This window comes from Anguilla rostrata, chromosome 5 (genome assembly GCF_018555375.3).
Source record: "Anguilla rostrata isolate EN2019 chromosome 5, ASM1855537v3, whole genome shotgun sequence".
NCBI classification, from domain to species: domain Eukaryota; kingdom Metazoa; phylum Chordata; class Actinopteri; order Anguilliformes; family Anguillidae; genus Anguilla; species Anguilla rostrata.
Window position 1 is genome coordinate 46,405,115 of NC_057937.1, and position 26,401 is coordinate 46,431,515.

General features: G+C 41.0%; 2 protein-coding genes across 3 annotated transcripts; both read right to left on the minus strand.

Moving 5' to 3' along the window:
- Window positions 1-1,041: 1,041 nt before the first annotated feature.
- fah (fumarylacetoacetate hydrolase (fumarylacetoacetase)) lies at window positions 1,042-14,578 on the minus strand. Its single transcript, XM_064336615.1, has 14 exons — window positions 14,332-14,578; window positions 12,690-12,800; window positions 12,274-12,395; window positions 10,956-11,005; window positions 9,933-10,023; window positions 9,303-9,400; window positions 9,123-9,175; window positions 8,454-8,553; window positions 5,466-5,596; window positions 4,926-5,001; window positions 4,363-4,409; window positions 3,877-3,978; window positions 2,862-2,979; window positions 1,042-1,956 (listed from the first exon to the last, which is right to left on the minus strand). Exons 1-14 carry the CDS (start codon window positions 14,491-14,493, stop codon window positions 1,880-1,882), a joined length of 1,338 nt encoding a protein of 445 aa, XP_064192685.1. The 5' UTR covers window positions 14,494-14,578; the 3' UTR covers window positions 1,042-1,879.
- Window positions 14,579-15,216: 638 nt separating this feature from the next.
- Window positions 15,217-26,378, minus strand: zfand6 (zinc finger, AN1-type domain 6). 2 transcript variants are annotated; one of them, XM_064336616.1, is made up of 6 exons: window positions 26,224-26,378; window positions 20,463-20,620; window positions 19,499-19,613; window positions 18,456-18,559; window positions 16,320-16,436; window positions 15,217-16,140 (listed from the first exon to the last, which is right to left on the minus strand). In XM_064336616.1, the coding sequence occupies exons 2-6, from the start codon at window positions 20,611-20,613 to the stop codon at window positions 15,992-15,994; spliced, it is 636 nt and encodes a 211-aa protein (XP_064192686.1). In that variant the 5' UTR covers window positions 20,614-20,620; window positions 26,224-26,378; the 3' UTR covers window positions 15,217-15,991. The 2 variants fall into 2 exon arrangements, with proteins under 2 accessions (XP_064192686.1, XP_064192687.1); XM_064336617.1 differs by lacking the exon at window positions 26,224-26,378 and adding an exon at window positions 25,767-26,040.
- Window positions 26,379-26,401: the final 23 nt, after the last annotated feature.

Here is a 26,401-nt window from a genome sequence, read left to right on the forward strand (position 1 = left end):
CCAGGGTGTGTTCCTATCTCTGTCCCAATGCATGCTGGGATAGGCTCCAGCACCTCCCACGACGCTGACCAGGAATAACCGGGTATATATAAGGGATAGATAGATGGAGATTATTTGTCAGCTGAGGGAGAGACAGGTATCAGGATTACTGTACAGATTGGCTCTGAAGCTCAGATGAATTTGCTGTCATGTGACAACAAGGTCATCTGACCGCAGTCACCCCCCACACAGGAATAACCCAGTCAGTACCTTCATGAATTTCTCCTCATCTTGTTTATCAGTCAACAGCACTGGCCTATCCCTGGAATCCCACTGGTGAGAACAGCTGCAACATCTGATGAAGATTATGTCCCCAGCAGAAATACTGTTTCCATTAAAGATGGCAAAAGGAAAAATGGCTTAAAAACAAAAATGAATGCTTTTATTGCTTACACTCCTCTGAATAGGAATGGTTTCCATTAGAGTCCAGTCTTAATAATGACAAATGCAGGCTTGCAATGGTTATATTCATTATATAAAGAGAGTGTCCTCTTCTCTGACCTATGCAGATTACCATTTTAATAGCTAAAAACAGAAGATGTTTTTCTAACAACCATTATTCGTAGCATTCCTATTCATGAAAACAAAATCCTAATTATTTATCATTATTTTGTAAAATGAATTACAGAAAAGCAGATGCTCTATCTCAACTCCTGAGTTTTCCAAAGCTACTACAGTAATTATCCAAAAACTCTGAAGCTCATTTAGATAAACCCCTGGTGGCACGTTGATGCTGAGATGCTCCAGTTCTTTCTAGAACCACCAATTAGCTGACCCTGTTTAAAGGTCTGGTGTTGTCCTGAATTGCCACTAGACTGGCACACATCCTGATTGACACAGTCAGTGTACAGCTGGGCACACACAATATGCCAGGTGTGATAGATGTGTTTTCATTTATATGCTTTCCTTATCCAAACAGACGCATCTCTCTGTGCACTACAGAAACAAAAGCAATACATCAAGAAAACAGTGCGGTAAATAAAAAAAGTAGCAAACGCTAAGTACTGGATGTTTTCTTTATTTCAGACCCAATTAATTGGCCTATCTTAGGAAACAGAAAGGGACAGTTAAAATGGAATCAGATTCAGACTTCATAATTAAATTCCCACACATGTACAATCAAAATAACACTGCTTCTGGCACTAACATATTAGCATGTATTAGTATGCTAAACAACTCGTTTTCTCCAAAAATATTTTATAAAAGGCACAACACAGGGTTTACAGCCCCAATGAAATGACTTAAAAGTTTTTAAACTGGCCGTACAGTCATTAAAGGGACAGTTCACTTTCTGGATTTTTAAAATATAATTTCAGTTTAAGTGTTTGTCTTTTGATTGGCTCAGACTATTTCTTCATGCAGTGAAGGAGATTTTAGACATTTATAGGACACAATTGTCACATATAGAGACATATTTGTCACACTGAATGATTTCATCTTTAGAAAAAATGTAACATTAGACAAAGGGAAACTGAGTAAAAACAATACACACTTACATTATTTCATTTATTTAATTAATTTAATCTGAAACCATTCATTGTGACAAAGATGCAATTATTGCAATAAACTGCTTTAGAGTTACTTGAAGTGTATTGTCTTGCTTTAAACTACAAACCCCTGAATGCCACTGTAAAGCAGGCAGGTCACTATAAACTTCTGTAAGTATCTAAAATATCCTTCACTGCATACAAAGAATTGTCTGGGTCAATCAAAAACATACATGCCATCCCTTTTTTGAACAACACTGATGAGAACATTTGTTCTGGAACATCTCCTTCCCGTAGGAGTTCTGAGGCACTTATAGGCACTGGCTGTGGGAAATCGTGGCGTGGGCAGTCCTTCACTGCTGCAGCGCTGGGAGGATTCTTCCGGTGCACGCGCCGAAGCCGACCCGGTATCCGTTCCCCTCGCAGTAGCCTGGGACAGAGGGGACACTGACGCTAACGCTCACGCCATCACCGTCATCAGTCAGCACCAAAACACGTGCTCGCGCCATCAACACCATCCATCGACACGGCAACATCATCACGCTAGCATCATCAGCAGGATTCATCGCCATTGCTGGGACCAGCCTGATGTTTGGTGTTTCACTTTGAAAGAAAAACTGTTACACGTTCCACTAATTAAAATGGCAATGCATGAAAATGAAACGGAAGGGATTATTTAAAATGGCAGAATGATGACTGGCCTTGTTGAGAACTCCAGGGATATGCAAACACAACTAAAGAAATCTCCTCAGTACGCTCAGTTCAGGCTTGACTGGTTTTACTTGGACTATATACACATGGCCTGAGCTGCTTATATAAAGGGGTTGATTGGCAGGGCATAGAACGGCTGTTCCTGACAACTTTCCCACACATTCTTCTTCCTCATATCAACGATGATTAGAACAGACAAACAAGAGAGTGGATGCCCTTCTTCCATAGCACACGTCAGCTGGTTGCTTTAACAGATGCGTTGGCATGTTAGACCACAGCTCTGTTTGCACAGTGCACACACACACACACACACACATCACTAAAGTGGCTTTATTTATCTGGCTTCAAATGATTATCTTTGAGAGCATCAAACGGCACCAGAAAAAAAGATCACTGTCTGAAAGCCAAATAAGTACTGATACCATTCGCAGATTAAAGCATTATTTTTTAACTTAGTCTTGAATGAACTTATCATAATACATATGTATCTAGCTGATTTCTAAAGGACATTCCATTGGTTGCAAATAGCTCATGACAAAGCGTGCCTGGTTAGCCACATGGTTATGTCAGTTTGATTATCGCTTGGGTGAAAAAAGCACATGCCAGCACAGCTTCAGTACAAACCTTTGATTGACACTTCATCTCCATCTTTCAGAAACGTCCGTGTCTCCCCTCCCCCGAGATCAATCGTCTTTGATCCCCTCCATGACAGTTCCAGCATTGAGCCAAAGCTTTCAGGATCCTGAACGACACAAACCGCAGAGATGGTAAAACATTATCACAACATAGCCAAACACATACACATATCTACCTTAGCAGTGAATGTCTTATCCCTCGTGCTGTCTTCATGTAATACATGGACCTTGTATCACACAGGGTCAAAAATGACTTTTGAAAATGAATTTTAAACTCTAAATAGATATTTTTTCATGTAGACACAACTTGTCACTCATCAATAAATTGGCAGTTAACTATTTTCCTACTATTCAAACAACCGAAAAAGAAGTGCTGCTTGGGTCTAGGAACGACAGGTGCTCATTGGTAAGACAAACACGGAATAACAGTCCTCAAAGAAGACCGCCTCGGGAAAGTGAATAAAAATATAAAGTGCCGTAACTAAGGAAAAAGGCCAAGGCACTCTGTCTCCAAGTGAAAAAATAGATAAAAAGCCTTTATTAATGGGCTAGAACAAGGCAATGAAACAGACCAACACATGAAGACTCTAGGTCTTCATCAGGGATGTCAACTGTTTTCCTACTTCGCAATCCAGAGACTGTATTTGTTCAGTCTACACCACTCGTTTTTTCTACTAAACACGTCACAATGAATTTTTTTCCTCTAATAGACGCGTGCCGCCTAACTTTGATTATGACTTCTGATTTTATGACCACAGGGTTAAAAAAGACTCATAAATAATACAATCTTTGTAGTCTAATCGTATACCGCTTTTTCAAACATACAAAAAAGGGCAATGTTTAACTTTTTCTAATGGTAGGGTCATTCCAGAAAAAGCTACTTATTTTTGACCTTGAGGACAACACAAGGGTTAAAATGCTCCCATGGGGAACTTTTGCAACCTCTGGGGTCACGGGGTTCGATCCGCACTCAGACCACGCCGCGTACGCCTGCAGGCACTCACCGGCCCGCTGATGGTCCCGGAGGCAAGCAGGTCACCCGGCCTGGCGTTGCAGCCATTGACCGTGTGGTGCGCCAGCTGCTGCTTCATGGTCCAGTACATGTACTGCAGGAAGACATACTGTATCAGAACAAGTCAATGCCTCTTAACAAATGAGAAGCCTTGATCTCCACAATCAGCCTTTGCAGAGTGCTTGGAGTCTATCGTGCCTCTCCTTGCTGTCCTTGATCCTCGTCTCTACAGATAAGCCCAGGCATTAAGTGGACTTAGAGAGAAATCAGATCATCCCGATCCATGATTCAGTGGTTAAAAGAGTTCATCCGCTACTATCCGCTACTTCCTCTACGCAGACATGATAGGACTACTCTTTACTGGTGTGTTATCAGGCTTAACGGTCTGTTCCAGCATATCAATGTATCTTCATTTATAAATGAATATCTGGGTTTTGAGTTCTACTGTAAAAAAGAGTAAAATTGGACCTCATCTTACCTTAAAGTTTGACTTGACTATGGTGGCAGCTTCCTTCATGACTTCGCCTAGGGGGAGACGTTAAAAACTGACATCACACATGGAAAAATTATGAGGTCAGCTCGGTCACAACCAAATATTGGTGCTGTAAGGACAGAGCTGGCTACTCTTCATTTTCAAACAGCCCTGCATTGCACATTGCAAATCACATTACCTTGTATCTCACAAAGAAACACCAGAACAGAGTTTGCATTTCAGATTCTTCTGTTTCTTGTTATCATAAAAGGGTCTTCATAGGAGACGCCAACATGTGGCTTCTCCACCGAACAGGCGATAATAACCTTAATTACTCTTATGTCAGAGACGGTAACATTTAGCCGTCCTCACCTTCGAAATAGAAGTAGAAAATTTAAGATCGAACTGTAAAATAACAAGCCTGAGCCAGTAAAATTAAGGCAATTAAACTAGCCGGTAGTGATAAAGACCATTTAATGACAACCCATTACAACTATTAGGGCGAACAGGTTCTCTGTAGTAGCGAGATTTAGCACGGCGTTTAATTAGCAGTGCTGTGTCTTTGGTACCTTTCACAGAGACAAAGAGATTGATGTTGAATGTGTAGGCATCGGCATGGCGCAGATATGGAAGTGGCCCCGGGTCCTGCAATGCCAAAGAACAAAGGGCAGCGATGGGAGGGCACATGAAAACCATGGAGCTGGTGCCACACCACCCCCCCCCCCCCCGAATCCCTAAGAGCCCCCACAGCTCTGGGCTTCTGAGATAACATGCCCACGCCAGACTGATAACACACTACACTGGGACACAGTCCTGGTCCCCAAATCCAGTTCGGAGAGCCCTTGCAAACAAAGGAGATTCATTTTTCCCATTTTTGGAAAAGGCACAACCGCGGAATGCGATTCGGAGTGGAAGTGCAGGCTGCTTTAATAACTCATGAACGTGCGCATAATCCATTTCATCTCTGCTCGTTAGTCGACGGCGGCGCCCCGCGGTGCGGTCTCTTTCCATCACGCTGAAATATCGCCGCGGTAGCTCCGCGTGCTGCCTAACAGCGCGAGCCAATCAGAGACCTGCGCACCATCCTGTTTCTTCCGTGCCCGCGTTACCTGCGCTGCATTGGGCTGGGCAAACGGCAGCAGGGCCTCCATGGGGACCACCCAGGGGGAGATCGTCGTCCCAAAATTCTTCCCCAGGAAAGGGCCGAGCGGGACGTACTCCCAGGCCTGGATGTCCCGAGCTAGAACACAGTGAAAAAGGGTACAGCAAAGTCACTCAAACTTCTAAACTTTAGTCACCTTCGAACTGTAACACAAGTGACGGGAATCCTATTTGGAACCACAAATATATAATATCTGTGTGGACCTGAACATTAACCATGCAATTTTTAAAAATCTATAAATTTTATTTGACATAGAACCCTTGACAATAACACTGCTATTACAGTACAGTGATTGAGAAGCAGAAATGCCTGTCAAACAAATTTAAGAAATGGGAAAGTAGATCGACAATAATGTCGATCGATCTAATTGATTCAGCCCAGAATGTAAAATGCAATTGTAAACAATATTATAATGGAAAGTAGACGAAAAATGGTGAAGCTAATAAGACAGCCATATCTTTACTGCTGTCCTGGGTGCCATTCACTGGAAAAAGACGGCCGGACCTGCATTAGCTACCCACCCTGATAATCTGCTGAATAAAAGCCTGATTCTCACTAACAAACCATTATCTTCCTTCCTATTCTGTCTTCTTGAAAGCTCGCATATTGAAAGCGAGCAGCGATGGCTCATTACCTACAGCTTTTCGCTTCCCATTCTGCGAAATAATAAAAAAGCGCTTTTTAAATAAAAAGGTAATGGCTACCAGAAGGAGTCCCACCCGCACATAATTATCATTCATTCAGCACAGCCTGACAGCTGGGCTCCTGCAGGTAAAGGTCTGATATATTAGCTGAATACACCGCTGGTTTCACATACACATGTTCATGTTATTGTGGGTAGGAATTGAGAGTGCAGTGCATGCTGGGTGAAAAATAGCAGCGAAACAGCAGTGCGTGTGAACGACGGGATGGATAGCACTTCAGCCCAGGGAGGCGAAGCACTGGTGCAGATCCTGTGAGCCACTCCACAACCAAGGAGGCAGCAACACGCATACATTATATGTCATATCCTGGTCCTGAAAGCTGACAAAAATCATTATGAAGTACTAGGCATAAAAAAGCAATCGTGCAAAACCACGACAGGCCGGACTGTCAAACAAAAACACCCACTCTTCAGGATGTGAAAAATAAGGGAGGGTTCGTATTAAGGGAGCACTCTGTTCAAAAATTAAAAATTGATATGACTAATATGTATCAAGTGCTCGTATGCATAACTGAGCATTCTGAACCAGCTCCTGGGGGACGGGAACCCAACCTCCTCTCTTTCAGCCGATGACACAATCTGGCTTTACAACAGAGCAGAGTTTCCAGTGGAAATGATGAGCAATGCAGCACAGTCAGTTGTTATTTTGGGCTTCTGAGCGGACACGCAATTATGGAGGGAGGGTTTTAGAGTGCAGGGTAACCCCCACTGACTGCTGCTGGCTGAGCACCTGCAGTTCTAATATGGCAGCTGCATGCGGTGCAGTAGCTGCAGCAGCTTTGCTGGCGAATCGCAGCAAACAGCTGGTTGCGGCTGCATGCTTGTTCCTCTGAAAAAACCAACATTCATGTTGTACCAACAGGATGGGCTGTTACAACTGTTTCCATAACAGTTGTAACAAGGCATTTTTAAAAATGCTATTCTTTTTCCCTATTAATCTCTAATAAAGACACCACAAGCCATATAGATAGCAATGTCTGGTTTATGCACAATGAAGATTTCATTGGTTAGAACTAAAAAGGAAAACCAACCAAATTATAACAGATGATAACATGCTGAGAGATGATAACATGATGAAAGAAGCTTTGCTGTTCCCTCCATTTACAAAGCTGCAATACCTCTATTTGTTTTAAACAAATCCACAGATGCAGTTCCCCATTGTTTATACAGTTCTCCCAGTAAAAAAATGAGATCGGCAAAAAGCCAAATTAAAGCAGGCAGTTTTCCTCTTCAGTATTGTACTACCTTTCGGAAACCGCAATCATACTCTCGCCTGTCTGCAGATGGGCCATAACAAAGCAATTTCTGCAGGTATGCTTGAGAGGAAGCCAATGTGGATGTTGGCATTGGAGTAATAAAAAACTGAAGGTAGCCATTGCTGTGAAACACAACTTGGCATAGAGGAACGGTGTCACCAAATCATATCAAGTCCACTTAGCACACTTGAGCAGAAAGGGGGCAAGATGTGAATTTCCCTTTTTCAAAAAAATTCAAAAAGACAATAAAATTTCATCTGTTATAAGTTTTATTAAGCTGGACAACATGAACCACTGCCAGTAGCACATTGCCAGCAGAAGTGCTAATTGGTGCCAGGCGATGTAATCTTTAGACCGCTGGCCGGCCTCCACTAAAGACCACCAGTAAGTCATTCAGACTCTTTACAGTTACGCCAGCCAAGTCTATCTGCTGATGAGAATGACCTCCATGCACCCGGCACAGAGAGGATCTCTACCCAGGTGCATTCGAGGAATAAAACAAGGCTGTTCCGTTTATCTGCGGGCCTGTCCCTGAACACTGGCTCAAAGCAAAGGTCTGATGGCTGAGGATTTCCGGGTCAGATCAAACCTAATGTCATCAAAGCGAGAAACCATTTCTCTCAAGAGAGAAAGTAGACAACCGAAAATGAAAAAAATGAAAAATTCCCTGTTTCAAATGGACCTATTCAAGTGGCTCCTTGAAAGACTCACAGTATTTATATGTGTCCTAACCTTGCATATACTTAAACAGTACACTTCATATGCAAGCCATCCATTACAATGATCAAAACCATTGGGAGGGAAGTGTGCCACATATGCACAGAATAAATTACTGGATTAAAAAAAACATCCACAAATAAGCAGCCAATCACATTTGGAGAAATGTGACTCCCTTATGCGCTGCATTTTGCCTACCCAGCAGAAACCTTCTTCCTCAGTATAATGCAGAGAGGTGTGACATCACGGACAATCTCACCACTCCAGTCGTTCATGAGGACCATTCCGAAGATGTGCTTGTGAGCATGCTCAATGGGGATGGGCTCTCCTAGCTTGTTTCCAGCTCCAACGAAGAAGGCCTAGCACAAACACGGAATTAAAATAATCACCAGCATGCTAACATTTTTCTAAGGAGCACGCATGCTCCTAAGCTGAAAAATTTAAGAGCACACTAATGCGCCCGAATTAGTAGATGTTCTCACAAATTATTTTGTCAGTTAGTACACATCAATTTGCAGAAGTAAATTCTCCTAAAATGGGAGCACTGTAAAGCCCTGACCAGTCAAACTGCCACAGCTGCGCATAGAGTATGTCAACATTGACCTAATTCAGTTTCACAACCCCACCCTGTCTAGGAGTTGGTGAAACCATACTGTCTTTAACCCTCTTCACAAGTAAAATATTGAAGCAAAAAGGTGAGGAAGCATTTTATTGCTGCATTATTAATTGCTCTGACCTAAAATTATTCCATTAAATGTGACTTCAGATGCAGGGCATTCAGTTGGAATCAAGTGCCTTAATTCAAGTGCTTTAAACTATACATTTTGACTGCTTTTGACTGTAACTGTAAATCTATAATTTAATATGTTGTTCAACTAATGTCAGATGTACTGTATCCTTTCCAAGAAGTATTTCAGCACAGACTCACCATTTCTAATTCAATATCCAACTGCTTGCTTGGTCCAAAAACCGGGGGCTGAGCTGTGATTGGTGGAAGTGAATTCAAAAAGGGCCGCAAAAAAACAATTAGAATTTAAATGGGTGAAATGATAATAATAATAATAAGCATATAAAATAAGCCAAAAGATGGTATGATCCCCACACTCACATGGATCAGGTCTCATTTGGCCCATAGGCCTTCTGATGGGGGTCCCAGATACCACCACTGACGAGGCTCTTCCATGGTAGCCGACAGGCAGCCTCAACCTGAGAATAGAGTTCCTAGTCACTTCCCGTCCTCTCCTCTCCTCTCTCCTCAGCCCTCCCCCAAACCAAAAAAACTACCTTCCAACATTGGCCCAGCTACTCTGGATCAATTCACACTCAGGCCAGAACATACTCTGATCTATTAAAAAAACATTGGTGAAGCTCCAATTCCTCACTCATTGCAAATCTTGACCAATCAGAAAGTGGCACTGATGGCAAGAATGTGGCAACTGCTTTAGACAGGGCTGTTTTATTCAGGCTTGGGAGACAAGCCCAGCGGGACTGAAATCAATTAGAGGAGCTTTGCACCCTTACACATCGTAGCTCAGGCCTTGCTCTACCTTCTGGCAAACAAACCTTGGCTGTTCCCCGAGAATAACAGGGCCAGAAATACAGCTCTATCAAGAGCACAGCATACACAAAACCTCCACTTTTTCTGTTCCTCAAATTGATCACATAACCACCAGGCCGGTGAATTATTTAGAGAGTTGGCCGCACACAGTGGGTGGTGTTAAGCCCTAAAAGACATTACCAGTTGGGCATCAGGGCGTTCTCCTTCCCGCGGAACATGATGCCCACATTGGTGGCGTGGTCCCGAGAGGAATAGAAGTCGGTGTAGTCACCTGACACAAGGAAAACGAGGAACAGAAGATCAGGGAAGCCAAAAGACGTAAGCACAGCCATGCTACCTGTGATTTCCATGGGATCCATTACATGAGTATGCTAAAATGCTAATGCAGGGATGTCAAACTATTAGAAAAAAGCCTTTGATTGCAAATATTGTACATAACACACAAGGGACATGACTTAGCCTAAGACATAGAAGCATTAAGATGCAACAAAGAAGGGAAGTCATTTTACAGCCTTTGGTGGTAAAACTGAGTGTTCATAAACTATTATAGTATGGTGCCCCCTTGTGTTTCATGACTAAATGGCCAACAAAATAAATTCAAACCATACATTTAAGAGGAAAAATAAGTCTAGGGTGATTAATAAAGCATCTTATCATGATGCCTAGTAATAACCATTCTCTATATATCTATATTGTATATTACGTAAAACTACATTGCAGATTTTCATGCACTTTAAGGTAAATTGAAATTAAATCAACCAGAAACAATAAGCTTGTTCACCTGCCTTTTTAAAAATTAAGACAGTGAAAATAAGTCCTTGACTTTTTTTACATCCCTGAAAATGTTTAATACATGTACTGCTATTGCTTTGATTTGTGGCTATATTGCTTTATTGTTTTAATCAATCAATCGAGCCCTAGACATTCTGATTTTTTAAAACTATTCTATTCCAAAATAAAAACAGTATTCTCTTCAAATGGAAGTTCAGACAAATTGAAGTTCATTCAGGTTTCCACAGAAACTGCAGATCTGACCGTGGGGTCATGAAGGAGGCACGGGGTAAAGGTCACTGCGGTGCTTTAGGGAGTTCAAACACAACACTTGCAGCCAGAAGCTTTTTGCACAAATGAAAGATGTCATACCCGTCACTGACAGACACCTGCATGGCTATGACAGCACTCTGACATTGAAGGACCACCTACCAATTTCAGCTGGGAGATGCATGACTGCTGAGCTCTGATGAACAAAAGCTCTGGAAGAAAAGATCAATAAATACAGGATTAAAGTCACTCAAGTCACTCAACGTGTATAAATACGTGTAAAAAAAAGTCAGTTAACATGGAATGGAAATGCCAAAGAGGGCCTATTTATACTTGGTCCAAAGTAAAAACAGGAGCCAGGGTTTGGATCCAATATACCCACATATTATGCATAATATGCAAACACACACACACACACACACACTCACAGAATGCTGCAGACAGCCCAACTCATTTCACTCCACACTCACTCTCATCCTGTACTCTACTGTACTTCCAAGTATTGGAGGACTGCATTGTTTGTCTTGTATTAATACATACATATATTTCTTGTTCAGCATCTCTGGTCCATTTATGCTTGTCATTTTTCCTTTATCTATAATCATACAAAATCATATCTGGATGCCTCGTTTCATGAAATGCATTGAAAACTGTAAGCGCAATAAACAAAGTAATAAAAAGTACATTTAAAATGATATTTGAGACATGGTTAAAAAATTGCAGAAGATTACATTGACAGTGCCTCTTGAGAGAAACTACCCCTCTTTTCGGATTTGGTAATGAATGATTCAAGTGCTGCACTAAAACTCCTGGGAAGCTGTCCCATGCATTAATAACTCTGTGTGAATTTACTTTCAAGTGGCAATATGAAATTCCCTTTGAACTCATTTCCACCGGTGTCCCCTGGGCCTGCTGACAGAACTCGGGTTGAATTAACTTCTGTGGTCCACTTCATAAATCCCTTTTAAACTTTTACGCTTTACACACATGCAGGGTGGATGACAGAGGGCTGTGAGAAGTTATAACGTGTGAAAGCTTTGTGACCATAGTTTGTGCGACCTATAACCCAGGGCAAGGAAAAATATTTTACGAATATCTATGGACCCTAACAAATGGCTTTGGAAGAAATCTGTGGGTATAGCTGTCCAGGACTGTCAAGTATTTTACAAAGAGAAAAAATGTATAATGTATGAACAATCTGAAAAACCTGCCGGCTTCTCAGACATGAAAATCTTGAAAGCCTAAGTACACCCACACCAGCAACTAGCACAGGTAGCACCTTCCCAAAATGTCAGTTTCTTGGACAGTACCACTCTTATCCATTTCAAGTACAACAGCTCTCCTGTTACATCTTATTATCTGCAGTACATGTAGTGAGAGAAACAGATCGTTCTAGATGTGCCTGCTGCCGTATCAGGAGGGATCTTGTCTGGATCTAGGCAATCTTTGATGTTACGAGGTCAAACACAGAGGGACTAACCTGCTCCTGAGGCCAATGTCATCTCGCAGAGTGGACTCGTTAGCAGACAGAAGCGACTGCAGAAATATCCTGGCCTCCTTCCAGGCCTCATATCCCAGGCCCATGAAAGCATTTAGGGTTGCCTAAAAATCACAAGCATTTGTCATCACTTGCTAAGTTTTGTTTTTGTGCATTTATACATCTGGATATTTAAGAAAGCAATTCAGATTAAAAGATATGCTTTTAGAAGCCAGCATAGGCTTTAGGGTTTAAATGTATATTCTTTACTATGTTACCAGTAGTCCAAAAACCAAAATCCATGCAACAAGTCTGCCATCTGCAAACTTTAAATGAGTTTATCAAGCAACTGTGGGGATAGAAGACTAAGCTGGTGATAAAGCTTTATCACCAGAGTTTTTAAGGGTGTGAGCAGTTACCTGATCAAACACATCCTGATGTCTGGAAAGCACAGGTCCACTGAAGAGGGACTTCACCACACTGAGATCAAGAATCTGATCCCCGATGGCAACGCCAATTCTGTGCCTAGGCTGCGAGTGACAAAGACCACTTAAGGACTACCGGGCCTACCAGTGGACCCAGCGATACAAACCTAGTGACAGCACAACTTGTCAACAGAATATCATAGGCATGTTCTGTAGTCCAGGTAAGTGACACACACACACACGCATACACATGCAATTAGAGATAAATGCATTTATATTACCATAAAATCAAATATACAATAATCATTTTTTCTTCAGATCTGCTTAAAATATGTAGATTAAACAGGAAGCAAAAGTATTTCCAAATCATAGTGACACAGTCAAGGACAGCTAATGAAATTAAACATGTCAGCAAAATTAAGTGATTCACCACAGAAACATGATCTATTTGATCTGATTTTTTCCCCCTCATCATCAAGTTTCTGAGTTTACATGCCCAAAGTATGAAACGTGATGATATGAGGAAAATGCAAAGCAGTCAGCTAGACATCACTTTTCTTTTCTTTTTTTTGGAATAGAGAAACATGAGGTGATAATGTCAACGTTAAGCCCACCTACTCAGTGATTGGCTAAGCCTTGCAATGGCTGTCTGCCAGTAATGTATAATCAGAAAAGGCAACTCGGGTCCACTCCACCCACTAGGCAGATTTTCTGGACTGACTATCAGTCCTGTCTATACTATACTGGCAGGGTCCAGTATTGTAAACCAAACAGTTCTGAAAATGTAGGCAATCTTTTCTGCCATTTGAACAAACGCGTTCAAGAGTAGAATCTCTGTGGCTGTCTCTGTGTCTTACTTCTTTGCCAAACAGAAAACAGGAAGGTGCAACTTCAGAACAACTTGAGCTTCTACAGCCGTAGTAGAAGAGTTACTGCATATGTTTGTTTCATCATTCATTGTTCAAGAGTGGCACCAACAGTGACTTATTCTTTAAAGAATATTTATAATTAAGGTGCAGGCCTTGTACACAAAAGCATAGCTACGAATAAGGATTTAGTCGTTGCAGCTGTAATGCAGTTCTGTAGTATCGAGGTATTTGATGTAGTATCGCGTATATGATATTTAAACCCGTGGTTTAAACTCCAGGCAAACATACTGCAGTTGACCCAGGAGGAAATCGAGTAGCCTAGGTGTATTGAAGCCAATGTTAGTAGGTCTAGTCAACTCTAACCCAAATGTGACCAAAAGTTATCGATCACCTAATGCACCCCAACGTTCGCTTACAAGATTTAGCAAACTAGTCATTTAAATAGTAGGCTAATCTGACATGTGAGATCGGTAATACATTTTACACAATTGCATTAGTCTACATTCATTAATGGCGTTTTCTTCAAACACAACCTAAACCATATATTATACAACAAGAAAGTCAAAATTTTATTAACGCCTTCACTTTGCTCATAATACCATGCTGCTACGTCGGACGTCCCATGGGTCGACTTACATGCAAGTACAGTAGCTACCACCTTAACATACGCAATTAATTCTTAACTGAACATTTAATAAGAAAGCTACCACTTCAAGACAAACTTGCACGACAAAAGCCATAAAGCAATAGGTATTCGGTTCACTTACGTTGTCTGGGGTCGAAAACACACCGTAAGGCAGATTGTGGAAGGAGAAATCAGATTGTTCGTCCACTTTTATAAAAGACATTTTCAGGTTGCAGTTCAGCTCCGGGATAGTTTTCAGCACTAATAGTGAAGCCAGTAACCTCTTCCAGATGCCTACCGCCATGCAGACGGCACAGTTACCACCTCCCCAGTATGAATGAAGAACCAATCAGAGTACAGTCTGGAATATCCACCCTTCCACCAGAACTCGGAAATAATATGAAACATGTTTAAAATGACTCAGCAAGTTTACCTCTGAGGTAAATTGTTTAACTTGGAATATTGAAAAATTCGGTAATGACAGAGTAGGCAACAACTTGTTAGCTGACCATTAAAAAAAACAATCGAAAAGGTTTATGGAAACTGGGTTATCTATTCATACAGTAATATGAAAATGTCTTAGCAACAGTAAAGACAAAATACAGATACGCAATCTCCATCACAATGAACAAACAGGTACGCTTTCATGATTTAACTTGCCTCATCTTTTGTAAACAATACAGTGAGATAGTTGGGTGGCTATTGGGAGAGGGGCCCCCATCTCGTTATAAAACAGGACCCCTCTGGTCACCCCTCAGTCTTCTCCAGGTAGTGCGGTCCAGCCATTCAAGAGCAGTTCAACTGATGACACTGCAGCAGTAGGCCTACCTGGCTACACGTGGATTGATGCATGAGCTTTCCTGGGTCCAAATGCAGAAAATGTTCCAGCCCTGTGATGGCAAAACTTCTGAAATGTAGCTACAATTCCACACGTTAAAAAATTTAAATAAAAATGAGGATAAAAAGAGGATCAAACACAAAACCACATTCCTTATAGTTTCTAGTATGAAATGTGCCACACAAAAAGTAAAACTGGCTTAAGTTTTATTAAGACCAAAGTTAAGACAGTGAATAGTCACATAAATACAACACGATTATCTCAGTTCATACTTCATTTGTGCACTGTTATAAAGGAATCAAATTTGCTCTCACACAGGCAGCAAAGTGCCAACAAACTCAAAAAGAAAAAATACATTTTATTCATTCATAAACACACACATTCTCTCCCAACTTTTTTGCAGCAAAACCACACACTCCAAAGTAAATTCTGACAAAAACATGAACCAAAAATATTTCCCAAGCAAATAAGCAAATATGCTAATGTTAAAAAAAAAAAAACTTTTTTTGCAGTTAAATGTGGAACAAATCGGCAATATTCCTTAGCATACATTCAATTATTAGAAGAAACTACATACAGTACAAAGGTGGGAAAAATACTTCAAGGGTACAACATGCAATTTCAGACAAAAGAAAATCTCCCCCTCCAGCAACCTCACCTAATAATAATGAAGGCCCTGTATATTGAAAAAACTAAATGACATAAAATTATATAAAACCTATATAGTCTCTTTTCAAATTCACAATCCATATTTCTGATATAAACTCAAATCATTGCAAAGAAAACACTAAATAATTGTCAAAGATGCATTTCCAAGTGGCATGCATGATTTAGATTAAGGATTTGTGATGGGAATATTCCCTAGAATTCCCATAAAGAACTTAATTTTAAGAAAAAGATTGAGGGGAAAAAATCTAAATTGCAGCCTTTTATATATAAAAAAATCCTTTAAAAATTGTGGATTTCAGATCTTCTGGATTTTTTCTCCAACAACTACGGGGTTTTCTTTCCTAATTTTCTCAGCGGCGTCGGCCTTGTAGTCAAACGTGCAGCTGTGCATGTCAGAGTATCGATGGATGCCGCAGAACACATTTCCACATCTGCAGTCAAACCCTGCAACATGAGTGTGATGTCAAGAAACAAGCCCATGAAAAGCCCCCAACAATTCCATCCCAAATTATAATTACCCAATATAATCATTCATTTCTCTCAAGTCCTGGAAGATTTTATTTACCTTCTTCTAAAGTGCAAATAATATGGACAATGGGGGAAAAAAACCCAAAGACCCGTACCTGTAAGGCCTACTTTCTTTCGACACATGAAGCAGCGGTTCTTCTTCGGTTTGGGCTTCTCAGGAGACTGGTCCTGTCCTCCATCAGGAGCCTGTTCGGAGTTTTCTGACACTGAAACTGAAGTGAGAAGCAACTTCTATGTATTTTTACAAATGAAAGACTTTACAAGATTGGGCAACTGTGAAGTGCGTTCTGAAAACGGCAGAGAAACAAATATTGGTTATGATGTCTCCCATTTTGAATTGGTCGGATTCCCTTTCAGTTTTGACTTCACCTCCATTGACGTCATGCATTAATCTATAGGGGTACGATACACTCGATGAATACTCATGAAGTTCAACGGCTTGTGAAATCTTCTATCATCTAGGGACATCTTCCTCCTGAAAGAATACGCTACATCAAAACATTTCAAGGTATGAAATCTTAAATTACTAACCATTTTTTCACTGTTTTTTTTCATCAGTTGTCTTATTTTCCTCCTAAACAAAATAAACATTTTTACATTTAACAGTTTTTTTTATTTATTTATTTTTTCTTCCCCCAACAGCCTTGACCTAATAAGAGTAGAAAAATAGGAGATGACTCCAGAAATCTGAGGATGAGAACTTGGCTACGCTGTGTGCACTTACCATACACACCAAGTCAGAACTTTATTTTGTTCATCTATAGGCTGAAACAGCAGCACAGTCCACATTCTTGCACCTAATATGTCCTATTTTTGTATGTCCTTCAACTACACTGCATGTGTTGTAATGGAATTTTGGGGGGAAAAAATACAGTTCCTATGAGCTGACTGTTGTTCAGATTGTTAATACTGTAAAGCAGACAAGAGAGCTACTAAAAATAGCAAAATAATGATCTGTTGCAGCCTTCCAAATTAAATAAATTCTCTCTTTTGCTCAGTAACTTAAGTCTCAGTGAAATAAAAGGCTATAATATTAATGATCTTACTTGTCCCTGCAAGACACCACAAGGGGGCAGAATTGAATGTTGTGTACTACCAGAAATAAGTAAACCTCAAGAAAAAAAGAGAAACCAATTGAATAAAGATATTCATCCGCGCGTGTCTGTGTAAATAAACACCTTCTTTACTGAGGAGGTTGATTTTTCTCTCCAAAAGATGTCAAATTGAGGAAAGTGTGGGGAACCGAAGGAATGAATGCCTGCAGGTATGTTAACAACAACATTTGTTACTGACATTCATTGCATTGTGGCAAGGAGGTCAGCTCACAACAGGGGGATGATGTCACTGAGTAAGAGGAGCTGACCCTGCAATTAAGCCACAAGGCATTGTGGTCAACTATCTGAATGCTTACCTGCACATTTCTTTTCAATGAAAATGTTGACTAATTTCAAGGAAGTCTGAAGCTCCTTTGATATTATCACCAAGTTTGCCAAACCTTTGATAATTTTGTGATACAATCGTTACTAAACTAGTTAACTCTGATAAATCTACTACCAAAGGGAACACTCGCTCCTTAATGGAAAAGCTCCTCTGAGGATCTGTGGTTACAGCTGCTATACAACATTCAGATAAAAATTCTTGACTTGAAATGCTTACAGTCCCATATTCTTAACCATACCGGAGTCTAGTGATAACGAGTCTAAAACTGCAAATGCAAAATCATTTTCTGCCTTTCACCAGACATGCCCCATATAGGACTTCTGCCGGGTGAGAATGACATTCACATTACACATTACCACCCTATGCATAGAGAGGAACAGAGAAATCTTACTGATGAGCTCCCTGACCACATTCCTGTCTGATCTTAAAACCAACAGCTGTACGCTATAAATTATCCCACAGCAGGGCTTCCATGTTAATATGAGCACAAGAAACCTCCAGCACAGGTATGGTTAACCCAGCCAGCTTCTTTATGCATGAGGAGTGTCTCTGAGCACCCAAACTACAGGCAAACAAGATTATTTATTATGGAAAGCAGACAGTCTGGCCTCCTTGTGTATTTTTCCAGGCGGAGAACATTACTTATAGAAGAGAGATCAGAGCACACAAAGAGCCATGGTGGGGACCCAAACCACAGCAGGCTCCTCGTGGGGACGCGTATACGGGTGGAGAATTGAGCACCCTACAGATTGCCGTCAATTCTGAGCTTTGATTAGAAAAACACACCATACCCTGCGATTCTTCTGTTTTCAGCCCAACTTTGTCCCCCGTCGAATCATCCTCTTCAGAATGTGTTCGTGAAGCTTGCGTTAGGAGTGCCCGGCTGGATGCAACACTAAAAGCAATTCAAAGGGCTCTCTTTCAATAAATCAAAGGTAATACACATATGGAGTACTTTTTTACATAACACAAATTCCACAGATTACTACACATTTAAGAGCTTTTCAAGTTTTTGGTCGGCTTGCCCAAGGAGATAAAATATGCACAAGAGTACAGCGAGTAGTTCACTTGATTTCACAGCACTTATTAACATGATTTCTTTAAAAAGAGACAGGCAACTAGCCCTGTATCAGGTGCAGTCCTGGTGATATCCTTGAGTACATTAAACAAAACTTTATTCCCCCACATATCAATATATGCTTACCAACAGCCAATTCTCCAATTAAATTAACCATTACAAATTATTAAAGAAGTCCATTAAGAAACTGTTTACAAAAAACTAAACCAAACGACAAGCCAAGAGATCAAAAGACAGTTACACAACTATTCACACGCCAAAAGCTTCACTCACACATCCATACTAGGATTTGTGAGTAGAATTCACACTGAACATGCATACATAACAGGCAATGTAGGCAATGTCCTGCAACTGTAAGGAACCAATATACCTGACATATTATGTAATGAAACAAAACCTCTGAGGCAGGCTTTCCAAAGATTTAACGTTAGCATATGGGAAATATAAAAAGACAGACATTTCAGCTCCTTTTCTGAGAAAAAACTCCAAAGCCTTGCATTCCCCTCAGGAGGTTTATGTGGGACAATTAGACACGATTTCCAGCAGAGAAGACAGCGCATAAAAGAAACGTTCCGGGAAAACAACTATGATAAGGCCCCCACTGATAGTTACCAAGCCGAATACAGAATGATCAAATGCATTTCAAGGGAATATAAGAGAATTTATTAAAGAATGCATGTTTGGAACAACACACTGAATTATTTTTCTACTGGGAGGGCGTGTTTAGCTTATCAGATCTGTGGACGCGGTGGGTACCTGCTCGGTTCCAGTGGTGTGCTGGCCTGGGGCAGCGCAGGTAGGACCTCAGCCAGGCTGGTCTCTGTGCACTGCGAGGCCAGAGACTCGCCTATACTGCTGACGCTGGTGGACACTGCAATGACAAAGGAACCACGCTCTTCAGGTTAGCTGCACGGACACAGCGCTCCCTCGGAAGGAACTGGAGCCGCAAAGCGTTCGTTTGGCAGCGGGACCTGCAAGGACAAACTCAGTCTGCCATTATGAAAAACTGAAAGGGGCCTGAAGCACCAGTATGATAGAGGCATATGCCCGTCTGGCCACAAACATCCCAGTTTTTTTTTCTTTTTCCAATCTGAAATGGCTGATTGTGCAGCAGACCCTCTGAGGTCGGACTCTTACTCGCTTTACAGGAGCCTTTTTTTAAAATAGGCTACTCTTACCTTACAGCGATAATCTTATGACAGTCACATCTATTAATGTGGACTAACATGTGCTCTCTGTGGTACATTAGCTTAGCTGTGTCATTACACTATAGAACAGTACTACTATTTGACTCAAGCAGACTGCAGCCATTGGATCACCCAGGGGCTGCTCTGGTGTGACGAGGTAGGGCATCGCTTCTGGCCTCCCGCATACTCCCTGGGCGTTGCCATGGTTAGTTATGAGCCGCCCCGTCGGGCTACTATTAGGATTTCATTACAGAAAGGGGATGAGTGTAGCTGAACTAAGAATGAGTGCTTTAGCAGGAAGAGCCACTTGGCAGCCTGGTTTACTTCTTAAGCATAAAGTACAACTTTAATAAAGGCAAGACAGTAGGCGGTACAGAGCACTTTCAACCAGAACAAAAAACACACTCCTCCATCTTAGTACTGCATACACAAAGGAAAGCACATTACTTTCTTATTTGACAAAATACTGCATATGCATTACAGATGCACAACCATGTGAATGATAGACAGAATGGTCTACACACAAAATATACCTGGCGGGCTGACTCTGCCACTGTTGTTCTGCCGCTGTAAGAAGTCTTTATAGCAGACCGAACACATCCCGTTGGTCCGAGGGTTCCCATAAAAGCCACACCCGGTGACACACAGCAGAGGCACTTGGGCCTGGTTTGTCTCTTGAGCCATCTCCCTCCTTTGGAAACAGAATACACAACAAGAGTTAATGGGATCCGCTCCATAAAGACCACTTCAAATAATTAGGATAGGCCATGGCGAAATGGCCATGCTAGATTTGATCTGAATGAGGAGGACAGAATTTTGATTGGCAGCTTGTCCTACAGTATATGGGCAGGTTGGTTTCCAGCTGTTTTTGGCACCAAGGTGCTACAAAGACAATGACGTTGTTTGGCATTGAATAATGCTTTTCAATTTCATTAGACAATCTTAAAATTCTATGCAAAACTGGGAAACACAGTTGAGGGTTTTCTATTTTAAAAATGCACATTGGTCTTGATTCAATAACCATTTGTCTTCAACTATAAAGTGAAATGAAATAGAAGTTTTTATTTTTCAATTTACAAAGTTTAGACAGCAATCACCAAGTGAATCACCAACAGTATATGTGAACAAAAATAACTGCATTTAGTTCCATCAAAGGTAAAGAGAAATACTGAATCCAGCTCATAGCATCTCCTAACAAGGAGCAAGTATTATCATGCCTGGCCAAAAATAGCTCACCAATAAAGCACTACTCTACTGTGAATCAAATACAGCACCTGCAGTCCCGACAAACTAAAAATATGCTGTGTGTGAAGCAGCAGCTGAATTCCTGCCACTCACTCAAAGTTAAGAGAAGGTACACCCAAACAAACTTCCGTTAATCTGTGACATCAAATGTAGACTTCCAACTTATTTTAATGGAAGGACCTCACTTGAAAGTTCTCTGAGAAGCAATGAGAAAAGTTAGGCTGCCAATGGAATCTAAAAAACCACTGCTATTAATGGCATTATAAAGCTAATCGGCCACTGATGTCCATAACTAGGCTACTACAACAGGACTGTGAAAAACAAATGCATAAACACTAATCCAAGATGCACCACCACTGGTATTAGTTCACACCAAAGATCCTTCAGAAAAGGCCTAACTGCTGACTAAGCAGTTGCCTGCACTCATACAGTAGCTTGTTCTCTGTCCGCACACATGCATAGTCACTAGGACTTAAGCAGGGACAGCACTAGCAAACAGCTGCACCTTTCATAAGGGCTTGCACAGGCAAAGGCAAGCTCCATTTCAGATAATGCACTGGCTTAAGCCAGCCAGCTTATCTGTTAATGTACTGATCTCTGTTGCCATGGTAGTTTAGTTACTTGGAAGAGGCAAGTGGGACGTCCTCCAACATATCTGCATGGCCACTGTTTTTTTCCTGAGATAGCAGGGTTAACTTACACATATCTTACATGGCCAACTAACAACAAGGGACACCTATTTGCAAAGAATTCTTCTAAAAGAACGGGAGGGTTGCTTGTAACACTGTAAGCCAATACTCCGTTCACCTCCTCAAGTAGCAAGGAAGCTTTGTGTGAGCCATGGGAGAATTTTCTTGACAGAATAGGTCTTGACTCCATTTTGGTCACAGTTCACAACAGCTGCAGCCTGCAACCTAAGGGGGGGGGGGGGTTGGGTAGCAACGTAAATGCGCATTATTGAGCTTGAGGTGGCCAAGCTGCTTTGCTTTCCCTGATAGGAGGCAGTACACGGAATGTCAGCACGGTCCTCTGATCTGTCAGGGGCAGAGGTTGGTCTCAGGCTTTTGCTATGGAGACTCCCACCTCCCTCGCCTAGCCTGGAGAACCGTGGCAGAGCTTCACTTTCCCTGGGACAGGAATTTATGCTTACAGCCAGCTGCAATTCACTAAACATAACGGTACGCTTGCAGCAACAGCTGAGCCTGCATGTTAAATTATGTTAAAACTGCTTCCCCCAACAAAGTGCAAGAAGGCTCGCCAAGTGTGGAACCAGAGGTAGGACAGAGAGCAAATGGTGCTGGGATAGGCATTCTGTGCTGAGACCTCAACACGGGTAACAGATATGAGAGCCACCCCTCGCCCCCTCGAGCATTCATTAGCCTGGCTGACTAATTACAGACATGGATTCACATTTTATTTGATTCAAATGAAGTCCATTCCAGGGACAGAGAGGCACTGCTGTCGAGGCGTGGACTACGTGAGGACAGTCATGTGATATGCTACAAGGCCAGCTATTGTCTGGGGTTGATTTAAACCTCGGAAAATGCAAGAACAACACGGAGCCTGGTTTGGGAGCATGGTCCGAAACGAACAGAAATAAAGAACGTAGGCCAACAGCTACAGGACAATGAGGGAAACTGTATACATCTGAAAATCAGGATACATTTTGCATGTTCACAATTACAAAAACAGTGAAAAGCACACCATGTCAAGAACACTACCACCTTCCCCTGGTTGAAAGGGCCTACTACTTCTCTTGACCATTTTCAAAGACATACCCGCTGTGAAATTTTACTAATGTAGTAGCGACACAAGAGTTAGGCCAAGCTGATATATATTCTTAACATGAATCGGATTCCACTCAACCGCACCAAAGATAACTGCCATTCCCTGAGAGATTATAGAGTTGATTTATAGGCTATATTTAATGAGAATATATCAATAAGACCATTACATGGCATGCACCTTCTTTATTAACACTGGAGAAGCAATCATGTTCCATGGCTTGAGTGGAGGGACATTTAATAAAGATTCTCTAATGTTAAATCGACGTGTCAACTGAAATTCAGCAAAGCCACTTCTGACACAGGGCTGCATTTTCACTAGATCTGTCAATTTAAAAGAGTGATCTTGTCTTCAGAATGTGATTACTACAGCAAATGTGATGTTTGGAGGCACCAATTGGAGGGACTCAAATTCTAGTCATGTTCTTGAGATATGGATTTAGAAACAAATACTGCAATAAATTAATTCTGAGCAGGAATCTAACATTTGGGATCGACAAAGGAAGCAGAGCACTGTACGAAGTACCCTGACGAATGTTTACTTAAAAAAAATAATTAAAAAATTCATTTTTTAAAAGTAGTATAAAACATACAGCACATAATTACAATCTTCAGGACCTGGAAAGACATTTGCACATTTTCAAGTCGAACAGAACGTACTGTGACATTGATGTCACCAATTTGAGACTGAAAAATACAATTTGAATTCAATGCTGTCAAATGACAAATATTCCATCCATAACACGAAGGGGATATTCATTATAATTCACAAACTGAGCAAAAAACCAGCCCGCTACCGCTTGTTCCAACTGGGACTGGAACTGACAGTGTTCAGCAACAGCCAGTAACAGGCTGTACACACAGCTGGGCTTGTATGGGCTGTGCTGGTATAAGCTCTTCCACCGTCTCAAGGCTGCTTCTAAATGCTCTTACTCCAGGACCACAGCTTTTAAGTCCAGGCCTGTTCCATTTGGTTCTCCAAATCTGTGGCCATTTCATATGGGCCTACCAACCACCCACCTCCCCTCCCTCAATCTGCACACTGCAGTATTCACAGATTAAATGCAGAATGATTAGCATGGCCTTTTCTATTATGAAAGCAAAAATGGCTCCAGTTGATGTTTAAAATTGATTAACATTGACCCCCATGTTGGTTCAACAGCGAATCACATGGCTAGTATCATATTCTGAATTGTCATCACTGACATACAGGGAAATGGTGGACATTCAATCAGACATCCTCAGGGGCTCTCCAGTTGAATAAGTGTAGGGTCTGTGTACTTTTCTGAAGACTTTACTGCAATTCATTGCTGGCGCACAGAAAAAAGGGGGCCAACATGCTCAACAGATCAAAGGGATGTTTACAAATACCGTCAATTACATTACAGCCTAGCAGAGGTGGATCTCAAAAATAAAAACTCCATGAGGACCACCAAGCCTCCGAATCTGGTAGCCCAGGCCATTTTTTTTTTGTGGTAGACTGGGTATACTGGATGATACATATCTCTATCTGTACCATTTGTACAGAAAACAATGTTCCAAACATACTTCATCCTTCAATCAGTTTTATTTATTGATACATTTAAAGGAGTAAAAACTGAATAGATTAATTTTCTAAAATTATAAATGTGATTAGTTAACACATTCAATAGCTATGTCAGGAAAATGACAAACTTAAGCTTCACTTTCTGCTTCATAAACACACTGATTTTTCTAAACATTATTAAAAACAGAAATAAGTCTTAATAAATACAACTTTTCCACTTCTATAGTCACAATGCATGATTATGGTATCATTCAGGGTATCATTTGGCTGGTGCGCAAATTTGGCTAGTTTTTTTTGTTTGTTTGTTTGTTTTAAGAAAAACGTTTAAGGTACAAGTCCTAAATCCTTGTCAAGCTTAATTGAGGCTTCCTCCCCTGACCTGCATGATGTCAACCCACGAGTATGAGATACAGGATTTCCCCAATATTATTATTAGCTGGTTAACTTAGTATATAATCGTGGTATACTAAGTTACCCAGCTAATATTGACATTGGTTTGTTTGTAACGTTGGAATTACACAGCAGGAAAATTCCTAAGTTTAAAAGTCAGACATCCAGGATAGCTAGCTCGCAAATTATCTAACGTCTTCTACTAACGTCTGCTTCCGTTTTAGTTACATCTCCTAATTTTGTATTCGAGTCACAGTACTTCTAACTTAGTACTACTAACATGAAGCAGTACACTAACGTTAACATTAGCTAGTATAATAATTCACCACCCTGCCTAGCTTCGTTTCCCGAGCTAAAACAGGCGGCTTTGGAAAATGGATGACCCAAACAATTCCGTTTCCACCAGGTTAAGGACTGAGTTGGTCTAACATTATGTCACAAGTTGTCACTCAGCTTTCAAAATTCACTTATAGCAATACTGTCAAATTGTTATTTGCAGTTCATAGCTAATCGTAAGGAATTTAATAGCTAGATCTAACGCAATAAATTCAGAATACTTTCTTCATTAGAGCGAGTTAAACTAACGTTCATGCATCACTGACTTGGCTAAGCAGTGCGACCAACGCTAAATTACCGTGTAAATTAGCCAATTCGCTAACATTAGCTACATGGTTAGTAGCTAGTAGCTACAGCTAATTTGCATAGGCTACTTTCGGAAGATTAAATAGCTGGCTAACTAACTGGAGCATACTTGCTAGTTCCACACATCCAACGTTAGTGCCAAATTTTACCAAATAAATTGGCTTAGTTGGCAAAATAACCATACCCAGTTTAGATAGCTAGCAAGGCAGTTATCGATATCTAATACCTACCTGGAACTGCTTAGCCAGCTCGCAAATCAGCAAAGACCAGTTTCTGTGAAGAGTCTGACCTTTAATTAAGTTACCAAGATAGTACACTCCCTTAATAATTAGCTATTCAAGCTGCACTTACAATTCCTTTGAATAACTTGACGTTAAATGTAACAATTATAATAGACAACTCCTTGCCAAATTAGTAGCTGATATAAGTCAGATATCTAACGTTAGCTGAATAGAATGTAAGCTAATGTTAGCTACCATGGCTACATTAGCCAGCTAGCAAGCTAAATCCCTAAACATCCCATTATTTCCTGCCTCAACTGCCCTTTTGTTCTGCTGTCTGCATATTTAAACCCAGTGGCAGCCAAATTAATCGAAATAAATTAGTCGTATTTGGTAGTAGAAAACGAATTATTCCTATTTTGTTATAAACTACAGCTACATACATACTACTTTATTTGAAACATACCGACAAATTCGTCCCAAGATTCCCCCTTTCGTCTCCTCTCTTCTTCTCACTAGGTTGTTTGTAGCTATCAAATTCAACTGAACAACATACACAAAATATGTTGTGTCAGTACAGAGTTAACGTTTGCTTAATTTCTATTGGCTGTTCATGGCGTATACCACACCCATGTCTCTTACCA

Coding starts and splice junctions, on each gene's coding strand:
- fah (XM_064336615.1), bottom strand. CDS start 14,493: ATGGCGGTAGGCATCTGGAAGAGGTTACTGGCTTCACTATTAGTGCTG. Junction 12,396..12,689: donor ATCAGGATGTGTTTGATCAG/GTAACTGCTCAC, acceptor TGTGATTTTTAG/GCAACCCTAAATGCTTTCAT. Junction 5,597..8,453: donor CCTCATGAACGACTGGAGTG/GTGAGATTGTCC, acceptor ACTGTGTTCTAG/CTCGGGACATCCAGGCCTGG.
- zfand6 (XM_064336616.1), bottom strand. CDS start 20,613: ATGGCTCAAGAGACAAACCAGGCCCAAGTGCCTCTGCTGTGTGTCACC. Junction 19,614..20,462: donor TGGCAGAGTCAGCCCGCCAG/GTATATTTTGTG, acceptor TTGTCATTGCAG/TGTCCACCAGCGTCAGCAGT. Junction 18,560..19,498: donor ACACCACTGGAACCGAGCAG/GTACCCACCGCG, acceptor AATTGCTTTTAG/TGTTGCATCCAGCCGGGCAC.